This window comes from Gasterosteus aculeatus, chromosome 20 (genome assembly GCF_964276395.1).
Source record: "Gasterosteus aculeatus chromosome 20, fGasAcu3.hap1.1, whole genome shotgun sequence".
In the NCBI taxonomy this organism is placed as follows: domain Eukaryota; kingdom Metazoa; phylum Chordata; class Actinopteri; order Perciformes; family Gasterosteidae; genus Gasterosteus; species Gasterosteus aculeatus.
Genome location: NC_135707.1, coordinates 13,703,175 through 13,729,672, shown reverse-complemented (window position 1 = coordinate 13,729,672; position 26,498 = coordinate 13,703,175). Strand labels below are relative to the sequence as shown.

Below are 26,498 nucleotides of genomic sequence, written 5' to 3'. Positions count from 1 at the left end.
GTATTGCAGATGCTTCATAAAAAAAAAAAACAGCTTGCCAAAACGCGTTGCACATGTCCTTGTTTTATCATCTTGCCTTTTATAGTTGGAAACATGGGATTTCCCCTAATCGATCTAAATATCAAATGCCTCATACTACACACGGGGAGCAGATGCATACTTTTTTTCACTGTTTAACATTTGAAATGGAACAATCCATCAGGGTACAACAAGCCTCTCACAGTACGGGAGATGTTTATTATTGCAGTTGTTGACTGGTTTAGGGCTTCCCCCTTCCTTCTTTGCCGTAAGTACAGCATTGCCTCGCCTTTCTACCCTCAAAGCTTATGGGAAATTGTGAATAAATAATACTAGTTTCAAGACCCATTTCATGTGAGTATACTGTATGTGCACATAACGTTTCAGAAACACAAGTTCTTCCTTGTATGTTTAATGGCAAAATAACAGGACAAAATGATATATTTACAGCACATAGTAACATGTAAAACACAATCTTCTGTACAAAGAAATATACATGCAAAAATAAAAATAAGTCATGAGAAGACATTCAAAATGACATTGCTGCAGTCTTGTTCTGTTTGTATTTAAAATATGACATAGTTATGAGGTTTACATCCTGGGTGTGGGCAAACTGCCGGACCCTCTCTGTACATCTTTACATCATGTATAGGCTGGGTTTCCCAAAGGCATTGTATTACTTAGGTCAGAATCCTCCATGAATAGGCTTTGAGATTAGTTTGATAAACTGATTAACAGCATGATTTTGGGAAACCTAGATCCACACTAATAAATAACAATGACACAAAATGAGAGACTTGGACTGTACAGACAGACTTCTTTAACACCAAATCAGACAGTAACTCTTACAACCTTCAAAAGAAATAAGAAACAATGCACATTTTATTTCCACCCACCACGCTAGGTTGACTCCCTCAACTGGCACTTAAAAAAAAAAGGTTCTCAATATCTTCATAACCTCATGACATCAACCTATTCAAATGGCAAAACAAAAGAGAATACTTGTCAAATACGGCTAGTGCTGAATGATTTTCATTTAAGGGCTACATTTGAACTTTTGGTGGAACAAGATTTGTGTGTCTCCAAAAAGGTTTCACGCATTCTCCGATCATTTTAAATCCGTGGTGAGGCGGCACAATGAGATTTATTTTTCAAGCCTTTCGCTTGGGAAAAACTTTAATGTCAATCGTTCTTTGATGTACAAACTGAGATGCTTGAAAATCAGGCGACATACACCAGAACCTATCTACGAAAGCCAAAACAAACGCACACAGCACCACCACTTTGTGCACAGCTTGAAGAAAGACGGGCGAAACATTAGTTTTTTTTAGAAACCACCAAACAATTTCTTAATACAATAAGAATAAATAAAGCGAGACTGAACCAATGCAAACACTCACATGTCCTGATTCAGTACGGTCCGTTATAACTTAACATGACAAATCATTAAAAACACATTTTAGCAGGAAAAGAAAGCGTCGCCAACTTTGGTATTGTTACAGAAAACAAAAACAATGACATTGACTAAATGAAAGCATAAGTGCCTATATTTTATAGATACGCATTTTTATACATTATTTCCAAAAAACCCACTTCTTGTCTGGGGTTTTGAAGATATTAATACTGAACTTAATACATAAGAGTTAACACAATACAGACGTCTATCGCAGTAACATGTACGTACATGCCTTCTTAAGAATACGGCCACAACACAAAGTCTTCATAAATAGTTGCATAAATGTTAAAGCTGCAACATTGCACATGGGAATTGATGCAAAACACGAGTGCATTTTTAGTAGCGGTTTGTTCTTAGTGAAACTCCAACTGCAGAGGGCTCGCAGTGACCTACTTTGCCAACTGCATGGTCTCAGTAATACTCAGCAAATGATAAAGATTTTATTAATTTGAAACAAATTCTTCGAAATGATAACAAAAGGCAGGAACACATTATTTACAAATAAGGCGGATGCAGGTAAAAATTGGAGAAACTCTCTGAACAGCTTTAATGTCTAATTTAACTTAATTTAGTTTTTCTTAATGAAACTGAAATTATTTCACCTTTCAAACTAATGGGCGCATAAAGATAAGCTAACTATTTCACTGAATGTAAATATATTTTGTTTCTGGAAAACATGGTTTTGGTCTTCATATTGTTCTAGAATAAGTACACCCTGCTGATGGGTGCCACTTTGTACACATATCTAATTCATCCGGTTTTCTTTCCGTTGACTAACTAACCTTTGTTAACCAAAAGGTTTGAATAAAGACAGTTCTCTGTATTCCTCAATGTACATTGTTCCATTTAAAAAAAGTAATCTCTCGTTAGAAAAGAAACAATTTTCTTGTTTTCAAACCAAAAGCAGCCTGAATTACTGTCATTATACAGTATTCTCCATTTCTCTGTTCAACACTGTCCAAAACGCAAGACTTTTTTTTTTGTCTTCCCGTAAAGGTTTGAAATCTCAAACCGATTCCAACAGTTCATTTGTTGTCCAGGCATAGCGACAATATGCCAAGGTGAAGGAGGAGAGTTGGGGGGAGTCAAAGGGTTTATCAGCAGAGATCCAACAGTCAGCAGCAGCAGGACTTTTGTGGCTTAGTGAAGGAAAAGGTGATTGTTGTGGAAATGTTGCTGGTAACACAGCTCGACTGCACAAACTCGTTACCCACCCTCTTAATTTTGTTGGACAGGGACGACTTACTTCTACACCCGAGCACTACGGTACATGTTGTTACTGTCATGTCAAGCTGAGGGTACGTTTGTTAGATGTGGTTAAGCAGACGGCTGTGAAGGAAGGCCTTAATGCTGCCGATGGGCCGAACATCGTTCTGGTGTTTCCTTCTCTCGATGAAGGAAATGAGCCTGGAGGTGTCCAGATGTGAGGTGTGGTGATTCTGAGATGGTGGCTGCATATGGTTTAAGGGGCCGTGGCCAGTGTCGCTGTGTATCACACCTCGAGGCAAGAGCCAGGGCTCCCGCAGGCAGGAAGCTGCTGAGGGCCGTCGCTCCGGCTCGCCCTGAAGCAGCAGGCAGACAAAGTCTCTGGCCGCCGTGCTCACACCCTGGAAGTAGTCCTCTGGGAAGCTGAAGTCCAGGCGACAGATGTTCAGACACGTCTCCTCCAAACTCTCATCCAGGAAGGGAGAGGCGCCGCTTAGTATAACGTATGTCACCACACCTGTAAATCAATCAAATAGGTCAGTCAATCAATTAGTAAGCAACATGAAATCATGGGATGTGTGTATGAAGTCAACTTGACAATATATTACATATCATATACAATAAGTTTCATATGATACTACATGCAAGTTACGAACTACTCATTCTTAGTCGCGAACCTAAGCTCCAGAGGTCGGACATCAGTGAGGCGGGCTGACCCAGGATCAGTTCAGGAGCAGAGAACTCGGGGCTCCCCACGAGAGGATGGATGTAGAAGGAGGGAGGGTTCAGCTGAGTGGCATCACCAAAGTCTGCGAGTTTGATCACCGGCTGCGAAGACGCATGTTCCACCACAATGTTCTCTGGCTGCAACAGAGCAGGGGTTGGACCCAGAGAAACGTTACACCAGCACTCCCACAGGGTCTGACTCAGATCCAGCTTTCACAATTTTTAATTCAGCTCCCAGAGACCATGGTGATGTGTCAAAATCAATTCTGATTTCACATTTTAAAAAAAACTTGGATCAGAGAATATTGACCATTTTTAATTAAACAATACTGAACTTGTCTGATCGATAAATCTGCTAACTATTTAGCCCTACACTGGTGTCACAATTTGTATTTACTTTGAGATCAAGGTGTGCTATCCTCCAGCTGTGCAGGTAGCAGAGACCCTCAAGAATGTCTCTGAGGTAGAGAGCCAGCTTGTCCTCCGTCAGGTTGCCCCAGCTCACTATATAGTCCAGGAAACGTCCCTGGTCTGCCCTGAAAACAAAAACACATAATGCATTTGTACGTAATTAGCAAGTTGAAAGAACAAAGATTCACGACGACTACGTGGAAACACAACTTTACTTACATCTCTTGTACAAGTATGTAGCTGTTGGCCGTCTCATATGTGTCCAGCAGCTTGATCAGGTTGGGGTGGTCCAGAGCCTGTAGGAGTCGCACCTCCTGCAGCACCTGCTCTCGATGCAGCAGCTTCTTACTAATTTGCTTTGCTGCAACTGTCCTTTTACTCCGTCTCTGGTCGCAGCGCTTAGTAACGGAAAACCGCCCCCTGGGGAGCAGAAATAAGGGTTGAGATGAATATGTGAATACTTTGTCAATCAATTGTGACATTTATAACGTATTTGCTTGGCCTGGATGTAACAGGCAACATCCGAGGAGGTAAACATATACATACACAAGGATATTTATCTCCGGGTTGTCAGGCTTATCCCTGATTTCATTACATTCTGGATATGGTGTTCACATGCTCAAACTCGTTGACAGGATTCTTACTCATCATACTCGTGTCCATGAAAACACACTCTGTAAGAGTTGAATAAAAGTTTTGTTGTTACAGTCTTACCTTCCAAGTTCAGTGATCTCTGTGTAGTGTAACTCAAAACTGCTTTTCCAGAGGACTTCACTGCCATCATCAGGGGTTCCTGAGAACACATTTGGGCTGGATCAAGCGTACTAAGTAGGAAAGTGGTTTTCAAAGCATTCACGCTCATGTTATTTCCACTTTTTCAATTTGTTTGTTTGACAGTGAGTTGATTTCATTTGTTCAGTTTCAGTAGCAGTTAATTTAGCCTCACAAATAACATCCCAGGCAGCTGAACAGAAAATAGTCAACGTGTTCATCCCATGAACAGACCCTCACCTGAGACTCTTAGGCTGGCAGAGGAGGTGACAGAGGCTGCTACATTTGTGGCAACACAGGTGTAAACACCGCTGTCCTCTACAGACACCCCGAGGATACGAAGAGCTGCCTCTCCTGTCTCGCTTTAGAGAGAGAGAGCGACGGAGAATTAACCATCAAACCAGATAAACCTGTGTTAGCTTGAAACTGCATACGATGCCAAATGTTCATTGTGCATTGTGTGCTTGTATTAAGGGGATCTGGTGCTTCCTTTAAGTCACTTCACGTTAAGCCAAGAGAATATGCAGCTACCTGTAAGTGATGCTGTAGCGTCCGTTGTTGCTCAGAGAGTTGTTGTCCGGTCCCCGCCAAGTGACATTGGCCCGGGGTCGTCCACACACTTTACATCTTAGAGTAACACTGTCGCCACCTTCACACGATACATCACTGACAGGGATGATAAACTCCGGGAGAGCTGGAGAGAAAGATTAAGGACCTTGAATCTCAAATCATTTAAAAACATATTTGTATACATTTAAAAAGGGTACAATTAGGGCTGTCAATAGATTTAAAAAATAACAAATGAATCACAGCTTTTGAAATTCATTAATGTCAACTAGAAAAATGCATTTCCTGCTGAAAATGCGTTGGAATGCAAAAAGCTGAAAGCTGAAATGAACTTGAGAAAATTGCTGAAATTACAGAAAGTTGAAGGGAATTTTAATACATTTGCTGAAATTACAGATATTAGAAAAGCTGAAATTAATTTGAAATTGCTGAAAATACAGAAATGGGAGAAGCTGAAAGGAATTTCAATAGATTTGCTGAAAAAGCAAAAATGAAAACAGCGGAAATGAATGTGAAATATTGCAAAGAAATACAGAAATGAATATTAAAACGTTGCTGTTAATACAGGCATAAGAAAAGCTGAAATTATTTTAAAGAACTGCTGAAAATACAGGAAGTGGGGAAGCTGAATTTCAATAGATTTTCTAAAAAATACAGAAGTTGCAGGAGCTTAATTAATTTTAAAAAGTACAGAAATAACAAAAGCTGAGATGAATAAAAAGAGGTTTAAAATTGTTTGTAGTAATATTAGTAGTAGTATTAGTTATAGTTGTAATTGTGATATTAGTAGAACTAGCAGTAGAAGCAGTAATAGTAGGTTTAGTATCAATAGCAGTAGAAACAGCTGTAATACTATTAGCTATAGTAGTATTTGTAATAACATTAGTAGTAGTTGAAGTATTAATAGCAGTAGAAATACTAGTAGTATGGTAGTAGAAGTATCAGTTGTAGTACTACTAGAAGTACTAGTAACATGCTTAGTGGTTGTAGTAGTATTTGAAATAGCAATACGTATTTCAACGAAACCGCTTCATTCTGAGCTTCATGGTTAAGGTAGAGATAATCATTGAGGCTTTTATTTTGTAATGATGGAATTGGGTGAGGGGGGTTGGGAGACAGAATGTTTGCTATTCAAACTAAGAAGCTTTTAATTAATAGGCCTCATCACAAACATTACAGTAAAAATTTCCTCCATGGGGTTTTTGGGTGGGGTGGGGGGGTGTAGATAGAGGGAGGGAGGGTGAGAGGGTGAGGAAGGGAGGGATGGTGAGGAAGAGATAGAGGGAGAGAGAGAGAGGAGGAGAAATAGACAGACAGACTGACTGAGTGAGTGATTAACAGTGAGAAGAGGTCAGGGTGGAGGGGGGAGGGGGGCGAGTGTCTTCATCATATTGGTCTGTTGACAGAAAGCATAGCTGCGTCATGTGACTCCACTAATCAGGTCATAGGAGCAGCTGTGAGTCCCAGACAGAGATACTGCAGCGTGTGTGTGTGAGTAACCACGGCAACGGCGCACCTGGGCTCATTAAGGAGCTGCTGCTAAGGGCAGAAACACAGGACTGCGAGTTACACAGAATCCACACCTCAAACAAATGACCACCAGCGCAAAACTATAACAGCAATCTAAAAAATACAACGTTTTTACGAGACCCAAGACTCTACCGAACGCATGGATGCGTTTTTTATGTCTGTCTGGTAATAAATACGGCTCCTATGGCCGTCGACAAAACGTGTACCTTCTGGATTTTTTGAGAAATATGTCGCCAGATTTGTATTGGAGCCTATGGGGCTTTTGGCAGAGGTTGTGTAACTGTTGGTCACCTTAAACCAAAACTAAAGAACTCTGGGATTCCATGAACAAATTAATCCAATCAGCACAACCATGCCCTCATTAATCTGAAGAAATGCCTCAAGAGTGTATACTTTGGCTGCAAGGACAGAAGTTCCATATTTTTTTAACCAGATTCTGGCGCTGCCCCACACTCTAAGATCTCCGGGTCTCACTCTAGCAGACGCAATACACACTCATGTAAAAGTCAGAAACGGAGAACTAGTGAAACATAATCAGTGATTGTGAAAAAAGTAGAATAGATATCAACGAGCAGTTTAATTCATAAAATAGTTGAGACTTTAATATATATTTAATTTAATATATTTAATAAGATATTTTAATATTTGAATGGTTTTAATAGCTGAAAGTGTGAAGGAGTTGAAAGGTGCGGCGGAAGAAATAGAATAATAAGATGTTGGAATAAAGATTCGAAGAACAATAGTTGGAATGCTTAATGCATTCCAACAATTAATGGCAATTAATGAATGGTGTTGTTGTTGATGTTGTTTATAATAAATGTTTCTGACTCTTCCTGTTGTCCTTGTGCACTTTGCTCTCAACTCTCCATCATTTAACGGCTGTGTTTGTGCCAACAATCTCCCCACACTTAGTCAGAGCGTTTTCTAACCAGGTCTTTTAGGGACACCGTGGTGGTCCTCTGCAGACTGTGTGCCGCGCAGGGTAACGTTAGTTGTTGAGACGGAAGTAGCATAGCAGCTAGCTTAGCCTAGCAGCTAGCTTAACATAGCAGTGCTTTAAGTGGTCGGTTTGCTACTCACCCCCTTTCTGTTTGACACGTGGAGTAATTACTCTAGACAGCTCTCTGCTGTATGTCGCACCACTGTTTGTTTTACTTCTAACGCAAAAAAGCTCTCTCCATCTTGATGTAACTGACTGCAGCTAGCAGCTGTTTCGTTTCCGCGGCCAACTTCCGGTTTACCTCCGGGCCCGGAAGTAAACAAACGAACGTTAACTACGTAAAAAAATGTTGTTGCATTAATCTAGCCCACATTAATCGCATAGATTAATGAATTAATGTTGACAGCCCTAGTTAAAATAGTTAGGAATGGGTGGGGAAAATTTTAAAGGAGCATGGTGTCCAATTCAAACAACATATTCATACATACCATCATGGATTTGTTGGGAGAAGTTGGGATTAAGGAGCTGCAATGAAAATAAAAGATTTTGATTGATTTATTTGTACATACCTAAACCAAAAGAGCAAATTAAATAAAAAAACAATAAGAAAAATAACTATAAAAAAATAACAGTCTTTACCTTGACAGAGACTTTGGTGGCGAGGCCGTCCTGAGACTTGCGGAAGCCGTTCTCCATCTTCCTACCCTCCTTGTCTCTTTTTTCAGACTTTTTGCGGATACGTAGTGCTGTATGCCATGATAATGATTTTCTAAGGTGAACACAACCAGAGGGGAGCAATCTCAGTTTCACATTGTTTTTGTATAATCCTGATAAATTTGGACATTTGCACTTTTTCACCAATAAACAACAAACGTCTTGTATTCTTACTTGATGGTTCCTTCAAGGAGTTCGGGTGTGATAGAGGATGAGGTATGTCCTAATACGTAGCCAGGGATCCAGCCCTCAGCAGCCGGGCAGTGCTCATTGGAGGCCCGGTATACCAGGAACATGTTTTGCTGGTTGCTGGCTAGCATCTGGACCGCCTCACCCTGCACCACACTGATCTCATCCTCCTTCACTGCCACATAGTCCTGGGTTACCAACATGGTGGACACACTGCTGCTGCTACTGCTTTCACTCTGTCAAAGAAGAAGGGTTTAAAGAACAGAAAACACTGTTCAAACACGCCACAGCGAGGTAGTGGAAAATTAGATGGCTTACTAACACACACACAAAAAATACACACATGCGCTCCTAAAAAAGGAGTATAAAAGGTGTCACTTTTTAAATCAGTAGCATCAGGAGCTTCACACCAATCAAATGCAGGATTTGATTGGCAGCCCTGCTAGTTTGCTTGATGCATGCAGGAAGAATTGCAAAATGTTCTTGCACAGATATCTTTAAAGCAATATTTGACATGTATACAGTGATGAAACTGTTTAAGACAGAAGGGATGTTCTAAGTAGATGAACTAGGTGAAGCAGAAGTTATGATCTTCCGGTCAGATGCAGAAATACGGAACTTTGTGGTCACAAGCGCAGAGAGAAGTTAAAAAACTATTTCCAAGAAGAAATGCATATGACTTGAAGAGGGACAAAGCTGGTGGTGCCAGAGAGCAGCAAGTGTAGTCCATTACAAGAAAAAAATGAGGAAAGAAGGCGTTATGTGAAAAAGCTTCTCGTCCATGTAGAAGTTTTGGCCAGAGATCATTGACAATCGCATGACAATATTCCTGTGAAAGCATGAATGAAAAAGAGCAGAGACAAATGGTGTTTTTTAAACGAACTGGCAATAAGCCGCCGCTTACTGAAGAGTATGAAGGCAGAACAGAGCTACAGCTCTTGCTCCATGAGTCAGAGCCACACTGTTAGTACATTCTGGGAGTGGCAGAACATTTTCTCTCACACACACCGTTGGTGAAGTTAGTGCACTCAGATAGCCGTTAATCTCCAGTGTAGTAGTTGTAGCATGTACAAGCCATTCTCAGAGGCAGCGGCAGGGTGACTGACAGGCAGCCGGTCAGTGAGGAAGGGTAGGGTTAGTGACTAGAGAACAGCTCTAGGCCTCACTAAAGCCTGGGCTTGGCCCTAGCGTCTTACCCCGTTACTCTGGGTGGAGTGTATGGACTGCTCGCTGGTGGAGGAGCAGGTGCTCATGCGGTCTATTTCCTTACTGTGGGAGGAGTTCTGGTGATGAGAGAGTGTCCCATGGCTTCCTCTGCCCAAAGAGTCCCCTCCACCACCACCGTCACTGGGGTAGGAGAAGGAACCAGGCCGGCTGGAGGGAGAGGCAGGCAAAGCAGCGACCTTGGCCCATAAAGGGCTCGAGGGGGGATGTGCTTCCTTTCGTCCACCTCCAGGCGACTGAGGTGATATTAGAGGAGTCACTGTCCCTACTCGGGGGCTTTTTAGGGGAAAATTCAGAGGAGCCACTGCCATCTGTGGTACACCAGCTGTTTGATGTTTCAGTTTGACACTGGCCTCTGTGATGTCTGATGGCTCGCTACTGTTATTACTGTTACTTCCATGAGGACAATCCATCATCCTCATCTTAGGGACCTCTGAGGCCGGCACCTCTCGGTTTGTAGTGGTGTCTGAATACGAGCTAGAGGGGAGGGGCTGATGGTGGCTGGGAGACCACATACCTGCTGATCGGTCAGGCCCCTCGGGGCCTGGGGGATGGTGATGGTGGACGGGCTGGGGGAGGCGTGAGGATGGCTGGGGGATGCGGGAGGGTCGGGAGCGAGGGCCAAACAGAGAAGAGGAGCTGCCCCCTGATCCTCCAGAGCCGCCGCCGCCACCTCCCCCTCCCATGCTGCTGGTATTGTTGGAGCTGCTACCTCCTGGCACACCCCCAGTATTGCTGCAGCTACTGCCGGGGGGAGCGCCTGGCCCACCGCCACCCACGTGGTTCCTCTGGTACTCTATGGGGGATGTTAGAGCTGTAGGCAAGGAAGAGGGACAAGGTTTCAATCACACTACAAAAGCATATTTGAGAAAAAACTCATGATTAAAGAGAATTTAAAAAAAAGAAAGCCAAGAGGATGATATTTAGTTTGAAGAAGTTCTAGCATTGCCCAAACACTTTTTTACAACAATTTCCACTTAAGTACCTTTGGTGTAAGTCTGTACTGTTCTGTGCACATTAATATACCTGCAAACTCATAGGCCGCAATGTGCACACCGGGGATTTTTGAGAGAGTTAAATGTAATCCAAAATGTCAGCTAATGTAAAACGATCTATTATACAAATGATTCTCGGTGCGGTGTCTCTTGGAAAAAACTTCACACTGTAGTAATGTCGCCACACCACTTCCACATGGTGTAATGAAACCTCAAACTTTTCGCAACCACGGCCTAAAAAAACTCTTTGGATTCACACAATTCACGTCGATGACTTTTAACTAGGATTTTGGAATGGAATTATCTTTATCTTACCGTTGAGAAAATTTCGCTGGTTCTCCAGTATCTGGCTGACCTGGTGGACCCAGACTCGACTGACTCCAGGGCTCATTGAGTGGAGTGTGTACCTCTCCAGGTTGCCGCTAGACGATCTGGAAGTGAGCGTAAACTTGCAGGGGTCATCTGCATTTTCTTCTAAGCCCAGCCAGCTCACCTGAAGAGAGGAGCAAAGAACAGAGTAGAAGGAACAGAAAGGAAGAGTGGTGGGGAAACAGTTAGAGTGTTCCACAAGGTGCCACAATGCAATCTGCATCATGGATACATCCAGTAACTGCAGGTGATTTAATTGAGCTGCACTTACCTTAATGTTGTTCTTGAAGAGATAGCCGGGGGAAGTGAAGCCTTTCTTTTTGTCTATGGGCTCGCTGAAGATGACGATCTGCTCAAAAAGGAAGACTCTCCTCTCTTTCATCCTGGACAGAAGGCCTCCATCCTGGTCCGACACCATGAAGGTGTCTTGGAGGAGCAATCTGCCCTGTGCCACTATTTTACCCTAAAGAAAGAGGGAAAGTGAACATAAAGCAAATGGGAAGACAGAGACAGTGGACGCCAGAAGGCGTTGCTCCAGTTTTCATAACTGAACAGGAGAGGAATTAACACATATATAAGCTAAACCTGAACTACCTATGGAATGTGGGTTTATTATGTTGCCAAAATGTATCTGCAAAAGTGATGGCACACTGACATCTAGTGGCATCTAGTTGTATGTTTGCAAGGCTTAAACTATTTACATCTACACCTTATTCCAGTAGTTCCCAAACATTTTGTGTCACAGCCCTCTTTGAGGATATCGAGACATTGTAAGAGCCCCCCTGTCGGCCCACCAGTCTGGGAACCACTGCCTTATTCATTAAGTACAGTTGTCCAAGCCCACAAACAGACCGACACAGACATGCTCAAACTTGATAAAGAGGAGTCTTACATCGAAGCCTTGAAGGCGCCCAACATTCATCATGTCATTGCAGCGTTTGGGGACCACACACATCACCTCCACAGCTTTCTACAGCACAACATGAGAGTAAAACGCATAAACAATATATTTGTAACCATCATCACTTTAAAACAAATTTGGGCTGCAACGTTACATTACCTCCAGCTCGGTCGTATCCACTCCAGCCTTCTTGGAAATTTTGTGAAGATCCTGTGAGATACGTAAAATGTACAGAAAAATGTTGATCAATGACAAGTGTTTCCCCTACCATCATATGTGTTCGCCCCGCCTGCCATTAAAAGTCAAGTTGCTTTGGTTTTATTTCATTTTCTACACAGCACCAAATCAGAACAAGTTGTTTAAGGTTAGTTTTCCTATACTACATGTACTTTACATCGTATTCTTTTATTAAACAAACTGAACAGCCTCATGTTATTTAACACTCACTCTCTCACGGACAGAGAGAAAATGTGTGAGAGTTGGAAACACCCGCAGCTCTAAACTGTACGTTCAACATGAAGAGGACTTCATGCTGTCTTCCAAGTATTAACATTATGGTGGATTTACCTTCAGTAGTAACTGGTACTTCATTATACGCTGGACAGGTTTGATTAGCAGGTCAGTGATCTGCAATCTGTGGCCCAGTCGCTGCTTGAGGTCCTGGTGAAAAATACAAATAATATTACTGAAATACTGACCACCTGGATTAAATATTAAAGTAAATTTGATGCTTTGGGTAGGTGTAAAATCAAACTTACTTCAAAGTAAGTGTCGATGTACTCTGACACAATGTGCTCAGATTTAGGTTTATTCTGGCAGTACACGATGTACATGTGTAACCTCCGCTCCTGCAATCAGAGCCAAACAAAACAAAGACAGCTTTAAGAAGAGACAAATCACCCAAAAGGTTCTTTATAATCGACCCATTAAACAGAAAATGTCCCCCCAAACAATACTGCATATGTTTCTAACCTGTTTGACAAATAAAGGAGCCAGCCTATCAGGATCCTCCAAGCACTTCTCAAGCTCTCCCAGGAAAAGACTGTGGACCAATCAAGAGACAAACACATAAGTTAACCTGCAGAGGAACATGGCAGTGCCGGTATTTGTTGTTGTTTTCTGCCTTCACACTGGGGCAGATAATTAGATTTTTAGATTTGCGGGCATGTTAACTGGAGAAGACTGCCAGCATACTCTTTGTGCCAGTCATAGATCTGATGGATGTTTCCAAAGACAATCTTGTCTTTTCCTCTCATGTCATCTGGAACTCCTTCCTCTTTCATCCTGCTCATGTAGCCCTGAGGGGAGGAAAGTTGAATCATTTGTAAAAAGATATTACTGAGAGCTGAAGTGAAGATACTGTAATATCTGTTTTTTACCTCCACTACTGATCCCAGATCTCTGACATAATCTCTTTCAGTCTCCACCAGCTCCAGAAGCACATAACTGAAGGACGTACAACGGAAATTGTCAATGCAAATGTAATGAATGAACATCACAAAGGTTCCATATAAGCACACAAAGGAGGACCAATGCGATTAACCGATTGAACTCGAGCGACTTTTGTACACAAAAACACCAACACAACGCTGGCTTATGACTCACTGTCTTCTCTTGAAGAAGCCCGACTTTCGCTCCTCCACGTCATCGATGGGTGAGGAGGAGGAGAGGAGGGAGTTGTCGGAGGGGTTGAAGGAGGGAGAGCTGCTGTCGCCCTGCTCGACTGACAGAGAACTGGGGCGATCCTCCAGTGACTGAGGCGGGGAGAAAGAGCGAGGAACGCAGTGCAAAGGGGGAAATTACAGGAACGAAGAAAGAAAGAACTGTCACACGATCTCATCTTTTGGACAGGAACGTTGAATTGAATTGTAATGTCTTTACTTTCGTATTTGCCCATACTAGTGTGTGTCATCCAGTGGGCTTGTGTGTGATATAGGCCAAAGCCCAATGCCCATTTGTTGAAACAGGGAACAGCTGGGATTGTGAGTCACAGTTCTGACAGAATGCCATTCTTTGTCAACAACACTAGAGAAAGAGTATGTGTACTTGTACACTAATATATCAGAATTGTCCTCTGCACACATGTCCCACATTTGCATGTACTTGTGAGGTTTTTTTTAATGATTTCTTTTCTCACCATCTTGCTCTTCACAAGCTCTTCGATGGCACTGACCAGTTCAGCAGCGCTGGGTGTCTCTGAACTGTTCGGTCGAGCGGACAGACGAGATGAAGACTGAAAGAAGAGACAGAAAGAAAGAAAAAAAAGGAGGTTAAGACATGGGTAATACATAGGTTGGTAGAGCTGCATGCACGCCGTACTCAGTACCAGGCCCACCCTCAATGACTTTGGACCACAATATTCCGCATCTCCAAGTGAGGACTTGGTGGGTGCGATCTCCCTAATAAAAGGGTGAACTGGGGGCCAAGTTGGAGTTATTCACAGACTGGTCTCGGGGAATAGGCTTAAGAGTAAAGAGGAGGGTTTTACGTCATGGGGCAAGCTCTGGAATTGGAGACTTCTCTACAAGCACGATCACCATGATTGTTCAGACAACTTATACAGCAAACTAAAGAGAGTGTCTCAATAGTTAAGTCCTAAACGGCCCCTCGTAGCAAACAGTGTTGTGTAATACTCCACTGAAGAGAAACAGAGCCCAGTGCGAGGTTTGGTGTTGTTCAAATGAACACCTAATCACAACCAGACCTACTGGGATCTAACAAACCACTGATCACTGTAGCAACACCAGATGGAGCACTCACTTCAGCAAGTACACTCCACGGGTAATACATTTTTCTTTAGGTAAAGAAAAAAAAAAGTTGTCGTTGTACACGTATCGTAGTCACCAACCTTGTCGTCTTGGGAGTCGGGCTGCAGCAGGCTGTGCTGCTGGATGGCCATCGGGGGAGGTAGAGGAACAGCGTCTGCCCCCTCCTCTCCTTCCTCCTCACCACAGCTCTGCATACCTGATGAAGAAGACTTGGACAGGGTGCCACTGCTCAGCCCCTCATTACGCATACGCTGGGGAGAGAGAGACAGAGAGAGAGAGAGAGAGAGAGAGATGGGGGTAACGATGATTAAATTCAATCAAAACTTCGCCCTTGAATGTTGCGATCCCGGTCAGTTATCCACAGTGTATCTGTTCTTACCTCCTCCAGTGTCTCGTCCTGTGGCGTGGCGGCGCTGTCATCAGAGTCTTTCTGCGAGCCGGCCATCGGGTCCATGTTCTTCCTGCCATCGCGGTTCTTCTTGTGCTTGTGGGCGAGCTTCTTGACGTGGCCATCGGCTTTGCCGGAGCTCAGCCGCCGCACGGGGCTGGTCAGCCACTTCCTCAAGGTGTTTCCTGGACGCTTGGGGCCAGGTGAGCTGTGAGGACCCAGGGTTTGGCTGGAGCCGGGCTGCAGGGTGTCATTGCTGGATACAGACAGGGTGTCTAAGGGTGAGAGGAAGAAAATGATCAAAGTTATAATCATCAAGATATCAAAGAGAATGATTGGGATTTGTTTCCGGGACAACAACTAACGCGTCTGACTACTGATAGTGTTACGTTTTTAAGTGTGCATCATTTCCTCCTCAGTTGTTAATGAACCTCAGCAAATAAAAACATTACGATTGCAGCGTACTCACGCTTGTTGAAAATGTAAATTCAATTGTTACATTCCATTTGTCACATATTGAATTAGACACTGAATCAGGAGGTAATGTATGTTGCAAGTAAATATGCAAAGCTGTAGCTAAATGGTACCAGATTTTTTTTTATAAGTGCAGCAAGATCTTAAGAGATGATGTTCTCATTGTGCAGATTAGCATATGACCTTTACAAGGGAATGTCCTTAATGAAAGATAAGGAGATTTCTGAGGGGCCTGCAGTCAATTCAAGAACGATACTATCCTCCAATTGCATTGCATCACAGTTCTCGAACGTAAAATACAAAATATAGGAATACATATGAAATATAAATACATGAAATCTGGATACAAGATTAAATGATCTACATTTAACAGCTTGATTAAAGAGCAAAATGTTTGAGACATTCAGGCTTCAGCCTGGTGATTAAAATCATGCAGCTGTTAAACCATATGACAAAGCTGAATTGGCGCCATGAAAAGTAGGTGTGGAAATTCTGACTCTCCTCATTGGACACTTTTACACTGCCAGACTGAACGCATCGGTATTTGCATGTGGACAGGCGTGTCATTTATTCAGCCTCTGGGAGACTCATTTTTACAGCGCTCAGCTGTTATGAAGCATGTGTTTTTGCATCTTATGCAAGGGAAAAGTTTGAACTACTGTACAGATATAGGATAGGATACATTCCATCTACTGTTTAGTATAAAATGTAGGGAAACTGCGACTGTCGCTGCCTTCGTGTTACATACAGTACAAAATGAAAAAAAGTCCAAAGTCCAAACTCTTTGTTGCGATACTGCGCTGGAATGTTTTAGGTTATAGGTTCAATTGTGGCCCCTCTTTTATACTGGAAGAATACCTTAACATTTACTATGGCTGGTCTCCAAGGTCCTTCAAAACGTTCCTTTATGAGTTCCTCTATATTTTACGTTTACAGAATACTGGATCCGTTTTTTTTCATATTCATACTAAGAGCAAAAAGAGCTAAAAGTTAATCTCCTTACGAGGCCTTTAGGATTTTAGAGTCCCGAATACTTTGTGTGTGCATAATGTGTATTCTCTTCAAATGGACACTTTCACATCACACAACTGTTCATTGATAATGCAAACCAGGCCCAGAACAATGTATTGTACGTCTTAGAATCTCATTGAATTACATTCTGTAAAACTTCATCATCATCATTGTCTTTGGAGTTTGTAACGGAATAATGCCTCAAAAGGTTGCAACTATTGTATATAGCTTCTGTGATAAATAACCACAGCTAACATCTCTTGTCCTTTATGGGTCATACAATGTTCACACTGACAGTTTGATGAGCATCTGGTGCTATTTAAATCTCTCTGGTTTGACCAAAGAGCTCACGCAACATGAGGTAGAAATGGTGGAAACATGAAGTCAGCGGCCCAAACACATTCCTCCTCAATAGAAAATAACTCCAGGGACACAGACACATAGACAGAAGGCATGACCTTTGCCCTTTGCTCTGCAGGTTGACACCACAAAAACAGCTGGTCAGAATTAGAGTCAAGGGAAACATGAATAGGGGGGACTTCGTTGTGTGGGTGACGTCGGAGTTTGTTTCCCCCAATTGTTTTTGTATTAAGAGTTACATGTACAGAAGTACGCCATGCTTCAAAAAATAAAACTTAATAAGAAATGATTCTTCAATACTCTTAAATCCCGATGCCACAAAAATACTTCTAGAATCCTTCTAGAATCTAGAACTAACACGCCCACCTGCTGTGCTCGTTGACGTGGGAGAAACATTAAAAACATTTAGACAATTGGATATTGGTGGCAGAATATGCAAAAAATGCATACGCATCTTTAATTTATACTTCAATTGCATATGTACCTACAAACTTTAACATTTCTAACAACTGCTTACACCCTCTGCCTGAAAATACAAATTCAATTTGTATTCAACCTCCCAACATTATCTTCCTCACATTGGAACCGGTGGGCAGATATTCCTGAGAAAAACACCAGGCGTTCTAATCTTCCCCATGAGAAGTCCTACAAACAGACAGACAAACACACAGACGATTCTCCGGAGGTGGAGGTAGGAGGTGGAGGTGGAGGTGCAGTGTGTGGGAAAGCTTCAGGGCGTTCGTCTAGCTGATCGGTAAGAATGTGCTGGAGAGGACTTGCTTCTAACAGCAATAGTTAGGGAGGGTGTGGAGTTGGGACGGCATATATGTATTGGACCACCGTATATCTTGATTTAGAGACCACCTGCTACATATTCTGGCGGAGCTATCAGAAGGAACCCCGCGAAAACAATAAACAAAAAAGGGATTGAGAAATTTGCGAAGCCCCTCGCATTTCCTGTTCTATTCGACTTTATTCTCTTTGACCTCATTGTTGCCTTTTCTCCCTGGGCTCTACAATAACACCCTGTGCCCATCTGACCTGGCATTCAGGCAGGGACAAAGATGTAATCTTGTCAATGTGATTTCAGTAGATTTAATATCTCATCACAGGGAGCATTCAACAAATTACTTTGAGTACCATAATGCCACAAGCATAATCCACACTTGATTAGTAAATGTCCTCTGCAAAGAAATTTGGAAATAGCTAGTGAAAAATAAAAGTGTTAAAAAAAAGGAATTCAACATTATAAGATGAATACGAAGAGGAGACAAACTTGTGAATTAGAGCAAATTGTAGCTTTTATATTTTTCCTGTCCTTCTTTCTTTCCTGTTTTTTTCCCCAACTCTGTAGGATTAAAACATCAGAAATTGCAGCTATCTTCACATAACAAGCCAAGGAGCAAAACCTACCCTGCACAGGAGCAAGAAAATGACTTTATGTGTTACACATGACCGAGGCACCTACCGAGGTCCAGCAGCCAGAACCTGCAGTTGTCAGAGTGTCCTCCCTGCGCTGAATCCATGGTGCATAATGGGTTTAGAGACACCAGCGACTCAATTCTACGGGCCATGTCAGCCAAACATCAAGCCTTCAGATCCTGAATTCCCATTTTCCCTTATAGCATCTCCACAGATATGATGACTACTCCTTTGTTGTCAAATCAAAATAAGAAAAAACTGAAGCGACCGTGCAGCTGAAGCTCCAGAGAGAAAAAGTGCGCAGTTTAGAGAAGGGAAAAAGGAAAAGTCAAATGCAGCATTAGAGAGTAGGATGTTTTTCCCTCTCGCTGTATCTCCTTCCCTCCCTCTCTTGTGAGTTGGCTGCTGTGAGGTTTGGGCAAACCTCCACGGTGCCTCGCTGTTGCAGGCGGATGTCTCCAAACATGAACATCTACCGTATTACCCTTCGTAGAAGCACCCACTCAGTTTGTGGGGGCGGGTGCATATTTTACAGGCATTACGATGCATACAAGTTCTGCAGTGTGCTTCCAACAAATATAGACTTGGTTATGAAATCCAAGTGAACAAAAAACGCTCGATTGTTTCATAATTGGTCGTGGGTTATGAATTTCAGATTGTTTTTCTGAAGACCCTGCAATCAGGGGTTTTCTCAGCTGCTACATATCCTCTTACTCTGTCTTCCTACATCTTCACCTCATCTGACACACTATGCAGTCCGGATCAGCAATGCCAGCTAGATGCACAAAGATCTCCCTGTTTCACTGTGAGTGTGTGTCTTTGTATGTGTGTCTCCATCCCAACACACTCTATCCTGTAAGAACACACAGACACTTGTTTATACACTTCCCTCCGGAGTGCTTTAATCAATGACACCACCGTTACCTTTGGATGTATTTCAATACGAGAGCACAGATAGTCGACCTTTATGCTTTGGTAAACGGTGGAATTCCAGGAATCAAACTGAAATGTGATTAGAGTGCTAAAGAAAGTGCTTAAAAACCTGATTTAAAACGAATGTGTAGGTTTGAGCCGCTAACTGAACAACACAGGGTTAAACATTTAGAAAACACCTGCACACACTGAGCACATAAAGTCTTAACTTCTGTCATGTCACACATCCCATAATCAAGGCAGACAACCAGCTGCCAGCTGAAACATTTGTTTGGCCCTATTCTGCTATTCCCGAAAATGGCCCCCAGGAGTCAATGACTCCTGTGTGTGAGACACAGCAGGGAAAGCACGACTCCCCTGGACCGTCACCCTTCCACAGCTCTCGACAAAGCGGCCTACATGGTTGATCGGTGAATACAAAAGCGGACCAAGTAGCAAAGTCGTTTTTTGTCACCCTCGTCTTTTCTCCTCCTCAGCAACAGGCTTTTTAAAGCACAGTGACCCTTGTAGGGAGAAGCTCAATTCATTCCTCCTACGGACCACAGAAACTCACAGATACAAACAGTGAGGGCAGGTTAGGCTCAAAAAACGGACCAGAGAAAGACGGATAAAAGCAGGAGCCAAACAGCCACGGAAACAGTGGCGCTGCTGTCAAAAGTGTAAAATAGGTAGATGGGAAATGCTGCCGCTCTTTGTGCGCCGTACCAGTTGCGAGTTTCTCTACGTTAAAGGGATCCAATTATTTTAAACACAAGTCAAAGCTTTCTCATCTTTCTCATACCGACTTCAAAGACACTGCCAGCAAAATATGTGTATTCTATATCACCATAGAAACAAACATTGCAGCTCCCAGCCATCCTTCCAGAACAAAAGGGAGAATGACACAAACAGAAGCATTTGTCAAGACAAAATGACAGCAGTTCATAACACTAATAAACCAAGGACTAAGGTGTTTGTGAAGAAACCATTACAACCACCACAACCAGACGTATCAGCATCTGAGCAAATAACTGGGTCTCTGTCACAGAACTGGAATCAAATGCATGTTCAGGGAGGTTGTGGTTAAAGGTGGACTTTTTCACCGGACAGGATGGAGTCGCAAAATACAGCCGTCTTGATCAAGCCCACATCATAAGCACCATAAGTAAAAAATATTTGGACATTAATATTTTTTTGCTCCAAAATGAATCCTTTTTTATTCTCTGGTTTGACGTATCCAAATACATACATTAGACAAGAGAATGTGTGAGTGTCTATGAATGCAGAAACATGACGCCATTTCCAACAATAAAAGTTGTTATGGTCTTATAAGGCTATTGACAATCTGACAGAGCACTAAATAACAATATTTATTTATTGTAACCACAGCTGATGTGATGTTCACACCAACGCTCACACAAACGCACGCACGCATGCACACGCGCGCACACACACACACACACGCACTAAAAGAACCTTGGGTAGTACATTATGGACTCCTCTCAATAAAACGCCTTTAGGCACAACAACAGATGCAGATTGTGCACCTTAATAAGGCTGTTTCACAGTTTGTGTTTGTTACAACGGAGAGGCATGCAGCTGCCTGTTTAAGACAACATAACAGATTCCAGCAGCAATCCCATCGGCAGATGTTACAGGGCTTGGAATGTAAAGGTTGAACTGATTTCAACATAATCCAAAGAGCTTCCATGGCTTGGCTGGTTTACGTAGCAACAGCCCAAAATACACATTGTGCTTTCTCATGCTTGTTTGGGGAGAAGTTGAGGTTCTGCAGGTCACTAATGAAATGTTTGTAGAAGAAATGACGTCTGAAGGAGGCCCTGGTGCTTGAAATCGTAATGCAAATAGTTTCTTTATACCTGAGCTATCTGGTGTGCGGATCCATTTTTGACCCCTGTAAATTACATAAAATAGATAAATAAATTCATCCCACTCGCTTTTTCCTTATGTTTCAAGTATATCTATACCAATGTATACACGGGTGTGACCAGCAGCTGTTTGGTGAATTGCAAACATTCTGCACACCACCTTTGCTGCTTCCAAAAAATGAAATTCATCCAATTGGCTTGTTCCTAACGTGGGGATGTGTCCAGGTGTTCCTCAACTCCACCCACCCAGTCTGTGTGTGTGTGTGCATATGAAAACCCTCTTCCTACCTTTGTGGTTGAAGAGCCCCTCCATCTCCATGGAAGACCTGGAGTGAGCGATGCAGAGCATGGAGCAGGGCACGATGCCCTCCTGGGCCGGAGAGCGGTCCGTGGTCCTCACCAGGCACCAGTCCGGCTTGTCGTGGAGTCGCTCCAGAACCTCCACAGTCTGACCTCGCCGCACCGTCAGCTCCCCACTGGTGCCACCATTACCAGCCATGAAGTCGTGGATCACCACCGTCAACTCACAGCCACCGGACAGCTGGAAGGGAAGAGAGATGTCTGTAAAAACCTGTCGGCGGTTATCTGTAAACATATGCTGTAGTTTGTTCATTTTAACAAAATACTGTGAAAGTAAATACATTGAGCATATGTGCACTGTGTAGTGCGATTAGATTGTTGTTAATAATGAGGAATGAAAAATGGAAGAAATGTTCTGTTTTACTGTTCAGACGTATCTTGTCCAGATAGTGTCGATGAGTAGAACACTACAAAGATATAAATACAATTTCCCCTTGTTTTTTGTCCCTGCATTTTAATAATACAAATATTATTATTAAATATTATTATATTATATATTGGCAAGAAATATTTTTAAATGTTTAAGTTGATAGCAATGTCTATTCCATGGCTATTCAGTACAGGTGAAATGTAACTGAGTAAGTTGGTACTTAATTTAAACGTCAAACTACTTTGTCCACCACTGTCATTGAGTAAACTGACTTCTGTCATCAGAAAATGGAGTGAATGGGTTTACAGGGAAAAAAAGCAAAGTGTTCCCACACAGTACGATTTGATAACAGCAGAGGTACTCGAGCAGCCCTGCAAAGTGAAAGTCTACATGCACGGACGATCGTTGACTCATTCTAGCACAACTGAACAAAATGTCACTCTGATGACCTGACTCTGAAAATCTAAATGTCTGAGAAAGAAATGATTAGTTTCATTATTAGATTCAGATGGAACACAGTGGTATTAGTCACTGGCTGTTCTCAAAGATATTTCTGTCCAACACGGGACTGAAAATGTTGAAAAGCTGCGTGTTGCTATTGACGGCCAGCAAGTGTTACGTGACAGACATACATGTACGGTGTATTCTACAAATATGAATAGTGTATGAACATCTTAATTGTCTGGGAAAGTGGCTTTATTGCACACAATAAATACAATGCAACAAATCCATAAATAATACAATTTTCCAACCGTGTGTAGCTTGTCTTCCATGCTGTACATAGCAACAGAACTAATTGAATATAGATGAATTTCTTTATTCTTTACATACCATTTTATCCTATGGTATAGGAACAAGTTACATTAAGTCATTTTAAACATAATTTAAATCATCTTGAGAACATTTATATAAAATATTACAGATAGATGATAAATGCCTGAAACGTTAAAAAGTTATACTATCAGTCAAACAGTTAAATGCTGTACTTAATAAACTCTATGCTTACAAAGGTCTAATGCTGCTTAAATGGAACATGGCTACCACATTTCTAGTGTTCAAATGTATGCAGTGCTGCAAGTTCCAGTGAACTGAAATAGATTGCATTGATTTATCATTTAAAAGATCATTTATCATTTAACAGCATAAATATCACAGAAGTGAGTATTAGCGAAGTCAATTCATTGCAACCTACCCTTTGGTAGTGTGGTAAAGCCAGAGAGCTGAGGAGTTGAGAAATGGGATGTGAGATCCTGACCTCCAGCCTCTCCATTGTTTTCCACTCTCTCATTACGAGAGAAGTCCCGGAAAAAAAACGAAAAACTCTACAGCGTCTGACTGCTAAAGCAATCCACTGAATGTCCTCAATCACAACGAATAAGCTGTCCGGAAAACAGGGCAACTGGGTGAATTAATGTTTTTGGTTTTTTTAAATATTCCCCCTAGGAAAGGAATATTTTATCTCCAGATAATCCCAATCCTGATGCATTATAACATCCAAAGGCCAAAAGAAGAAAGGTTGCTGCCATCCACTGTAACATCCCACAGCACTGCGCAGTGGGTTCGTACAATCAGCCTATTCAAGCTTAAACGATTCCCTGCTGCGTCTCCACCCCGGATCTATCAAGCCTCGCCACAATTCTGCTCGCTAACAAAAATAGAAGAGAAAACGCGGAATATCGCCCGGAGATTTCTATGTCTGAAGCAAAGTGTGAGATCGATTGCTGTGAGGACTTAGAAACTGTGCTCTCCTGTCTGGCGTACAGACGAGCATCCTCTGTGAATAGAGCGGGGGAGGCTGAAGCTGCTCAGTCACTCAAGCAGAGACACACACACATGCACGCGCGCACACACACACACACACGCCACTGTCACAGCCTCTTGAATGAGAGGTCTCACAGAGAGTCCTCTCAGAGAGCGACAGAGAGAAGCATTCAAAAGGTCAGATTGAGATGCAAAATGTATCCTTGTGTGTGTCATAGTGTGCTGTGAATGTTAAGCCTCAGAGTTTACCCTTAACTCAGCAACGACTATATAATTAGTTTTGACACATGTGGATGAGCTTTAACAATAGGGACAAGTAAACAAACCCGCACAACGCTCTCCTTCACAATGTATTGTTTACTTAATGAAACAACCACAGGGCTGAGCCAACTAAATAGATACAGAGAACACTCATTTACTTATTTTCCTGATAATGAGGCCGAGCTACCGAGAATATTGACCTCATGTAAGAGTTCACAGCTACAGTCTATAATTAGTACGATATAAAAGTATGGAAATGTTGTTCTCTATATATGCTGGTGTGTGTGTGTGTGTTTACAGTTGCTCATACTGAGCGTAGGAGGACAAGCCTTCTGTGCTGCGATTACCAGATATATAACCAACCCGACTGTCCTTGCTCACAGAAAGCAAAGCGACTCACACACACACACACACACACACACACACACACACACGCAGACACACACAAACACTTCTTTCATGCCCTGTCAGATGGACCGTTTCTTCCTCCTAACACAAGAATACTTTCACAGGAAGCAACTTGTGGAACGTTGCCCGCATTTCACCAGGTTGCAGCTTCCGATGTGCGATGGCACGACATGGACCGATTATCTGCACGCTGACTGAATCAAGCGAATGGTGTTGCATGAGCAGGGAAATCAAAAAGGGATCAGTGCTTCCTAGTACATTATGATAAATGCCTGGAGCGTTTGTGTGTGTGTGTGTGTGTGTGCGTGCGTGTGTGTGTGTAGTCAAACCTTATCGCTGTCCAGTGTGTTTTGGGATGTCCGTGAGGCGATGGAGATGGTATCTGGTTGGCTGCTGGCATCTCCCTGACTGTCCAGTTCCTCTCCGTCCCTGCAGGCAGACAATATCAGTAAAACGCTCTGCCAACAATAGTGTCATCAATTTGAATCGCAATAGTTTTTACTGTATATTTATTCCGAATATTTTCTGGAAATATATAGAAAATGACTTTACTGTAACAACATTGTTTGAGGGCGGACATACTTTTGCATTTAAACTCATGATCAGAGTAATGCACTGTGATCTCACCGTCTGCCTTTGTGTCTGGCGGCGGAGGCTTTGGGGATGTGGATGGGCTCCTTCAGAGCGCCACGCAGGTGGACGGTTCGCTCCTGGATGACCTCCCTAATGTGTTTGATCCAGTCCTGCTTGTTGTCGATACTTGAAGCCTGTGATGCAACACATGATTTACAGGCTCTAGTTTTTTTTCCCATCTAACGGCACAGACAAACAGCAGTCACCCCTCACTTGGGTTGAATTAATGCATTAGTGACCCATTACACAGTGAGTGTGTACATATTCAGTACTGCATGATCCTTCGAGGGCTTTGATCCCTGCAATCCTGTTCTTTACGTCACTATAGACATTGTGAAATGAAGATAACCGCGTCGTCTCTTGTACTTCACTCAGGGTTCCACAGAGAGATGCTTGATGTCGGCTTTGTGTTTGTTCACGTCACCGATGCAACACTGCATTTATATGTATATGACTTTGCTCAGGGGCGGCACGGTGGCGTGGTGGTTAGCACCGTTGCCTCACAGCAAGAAGGTCCTGGGTTCGATTCCACCCAGTGGCCTTTCTGTGTGGAGTCTGCATGTTCTCCCCGTGTCTGCGTGGGTTCTCTCCGGGTTCTCCGGCTTCCTCCCACAGTCCAAAGACATGCTCTGGGGATCAGGTTGATTGGGGACTTTAAATTGCCCGTAGTTGTGTGAATGTGAGTGTGAATGGTTGTGTGTCTCTGTGTTGCCCTGCGATTGGCTGGCGACCAATCCAGGATGTACCCTGTCTATCGCCCGAAGTTGGCTGGGATGGACTCCAGCCCCCCCGCGACCCTGTGTGCAGGATAAGCGGTTTGACGATGGATGGATGGATGGATGGATGGATGGACTTTGCTCAGCTGTGTCGTCTCTTCCTCCTTCACTTAGCAACCGGCAGCACCAAGGCTGCAGTGGTACCATGTTACATAACGCGCAGATAAGGAAAATCATCAGAAGCAATGCGATAATACAGCCGCAGAGCACATATTCACGCATTGAAAGACATACACTGGGATCCACAAGTTTCTGTATCTAGTACTTTGTCAATCTGAAAAACAAATACTACATACAGACCCTGCATTAAACATTGCTTCTGACTCACTGCGTGAGAACTAACAAGTGTCTTGTGAGTTTTGATTATGACCAATCAGCTGCTAAGCTACTGCGCCTGTGTGATGAGTGAATAAGTAGCAGAACGTAACGCTGCAGTGCAGGATTTAGTGAGACACGGAGGGACTTTTCTTCTTAATGCATGAACAACTTGGCCTTATCTCTGCAGAAGGGGAATCAAAGTGTGTCTTTGTGTGTGGGGCTCGGGGGGGAGGGGTCTATTTTACACTTAATCCATAGCCAGAAGTGGAAATAAAGGTCCTTATCAAGCAAAAATATAATGGTTCCCAGTCTTGTCAAATTATATAAAATACTCTTGTAAAGAGTAAAATAAGGGAAAACTGTTCATTTA

General features: G+C 42.7%; 1 protein-coding gene across 5 annotated transcripts in view; it reads right to left on the bottom strand.

The window, feature by feature from the left end:
- Window positions 1-414: 414 nt before the first annotated feature.
- The window catches only part of triob (trio Rho guanine nucleotide exchange factor b), an 88,362-nt gene continuing 62,278 nt past the window's right edge, over window positions 415-26,498 (bottom strand). For 4 of the 5 annotated variants that reach the window (XM_040166442.2, XM_078094089.1, XM_040166443.2 and 1 more), the window contains 27 exons: window positions 25,029-25,168; window positions 24,731-24,830; window positions 21,530-21,782; window positions 15,165-15,448; window positions 14,866-15,036; window positions 14,155-14,250; window positions 13,623-13,771; window positions 13,397-13,463; window positions 13,212-13,315; window positions 12,990-13,059; window positions 12,776-12,865; window positions 12,585-12,677; window positions 12,177-12,227; window positions 12,009-12,086; window positions 11,388-11,579; window positions 11,063-11,240; window positions 9,725-10,566; window positions 8,514-8,764; window positions 8,265-8,394; window positions 8,114-8,150; window positions 5,120-5,282; window positions 4,829-4,950; window positions 4,532-4,610; window positions 4,037-4,237; window positions 3,804-3,942; window positions 3,358-3,544; window positions 415-3,197 (listed from right to left, as the gene is read on the bottom strand). In XM_040166442.2, the coding sequence (XP_040022376.2) occupies window positions 2,782-3,197; window positions 3,358-3,544; window positions 3,804-3,942; window positions 4,037-4,237; window positions 4,532-4,610; window positions 4,829-4,950; window positions 5,120-5,282; window positions 8,114-8,150; window positions 8,265-8,394; window positions 8,514-8,764; window positions 9,725-10,566; window positions 11,063-11,240; window positions 11,388-11,579; window positions 12,009-12,086; window positions 12,177-12,227; window positions 12,585-12,677; window positions 12,776-12,865; window positions 12,990-13,059; window positions 13,212-13,315; window positions 13,397-13,463; window positions 13,623-13,771; window positions 14,155-14,250; window positions 14,866-15,036; window positions 15,165-15,448; window positions 21,530-21,782; window positions 24,731-24,830; window positions 25,029-25,168 (4,683 nt within the window). In that variant the 3' untranslated portion in view covers window positions 415-2,781. Of the gene's footprint in view, window positions 3,198-3,357; window positions 3,545-3,803; window positions 3,943-4,036; window positions 4,238-4,531; window positions 4,611-4,828; window positions 4,951-5,119; window positions 5,283-8,113; window positions 8,151-8,264; window positions 8,395-8,513; window positions 8,765-9,724; window positions 10,567-11,062; window positions 11,241-11,387; window positions 11,580-12,008; window positions 12,087-12,176; window positions 12,228-12,584; window positions 12,678-12,775; window positions 12,866-12,989; window positions 13,060-13,211; window positions 13,316-13,396; window positions 13,464-13,622; window positions 13,772-14,154; window positions 14,251-14,865; window positions 15,037-15,164; window positions 15,449-21,529; window positions 21,783-24,730; window positions 24,831-25,028; window positions 25,169-26,498 lie in introns of those variants that run through there. The other variant, XM_040166444.2, reaches the window with a different exon arrangement.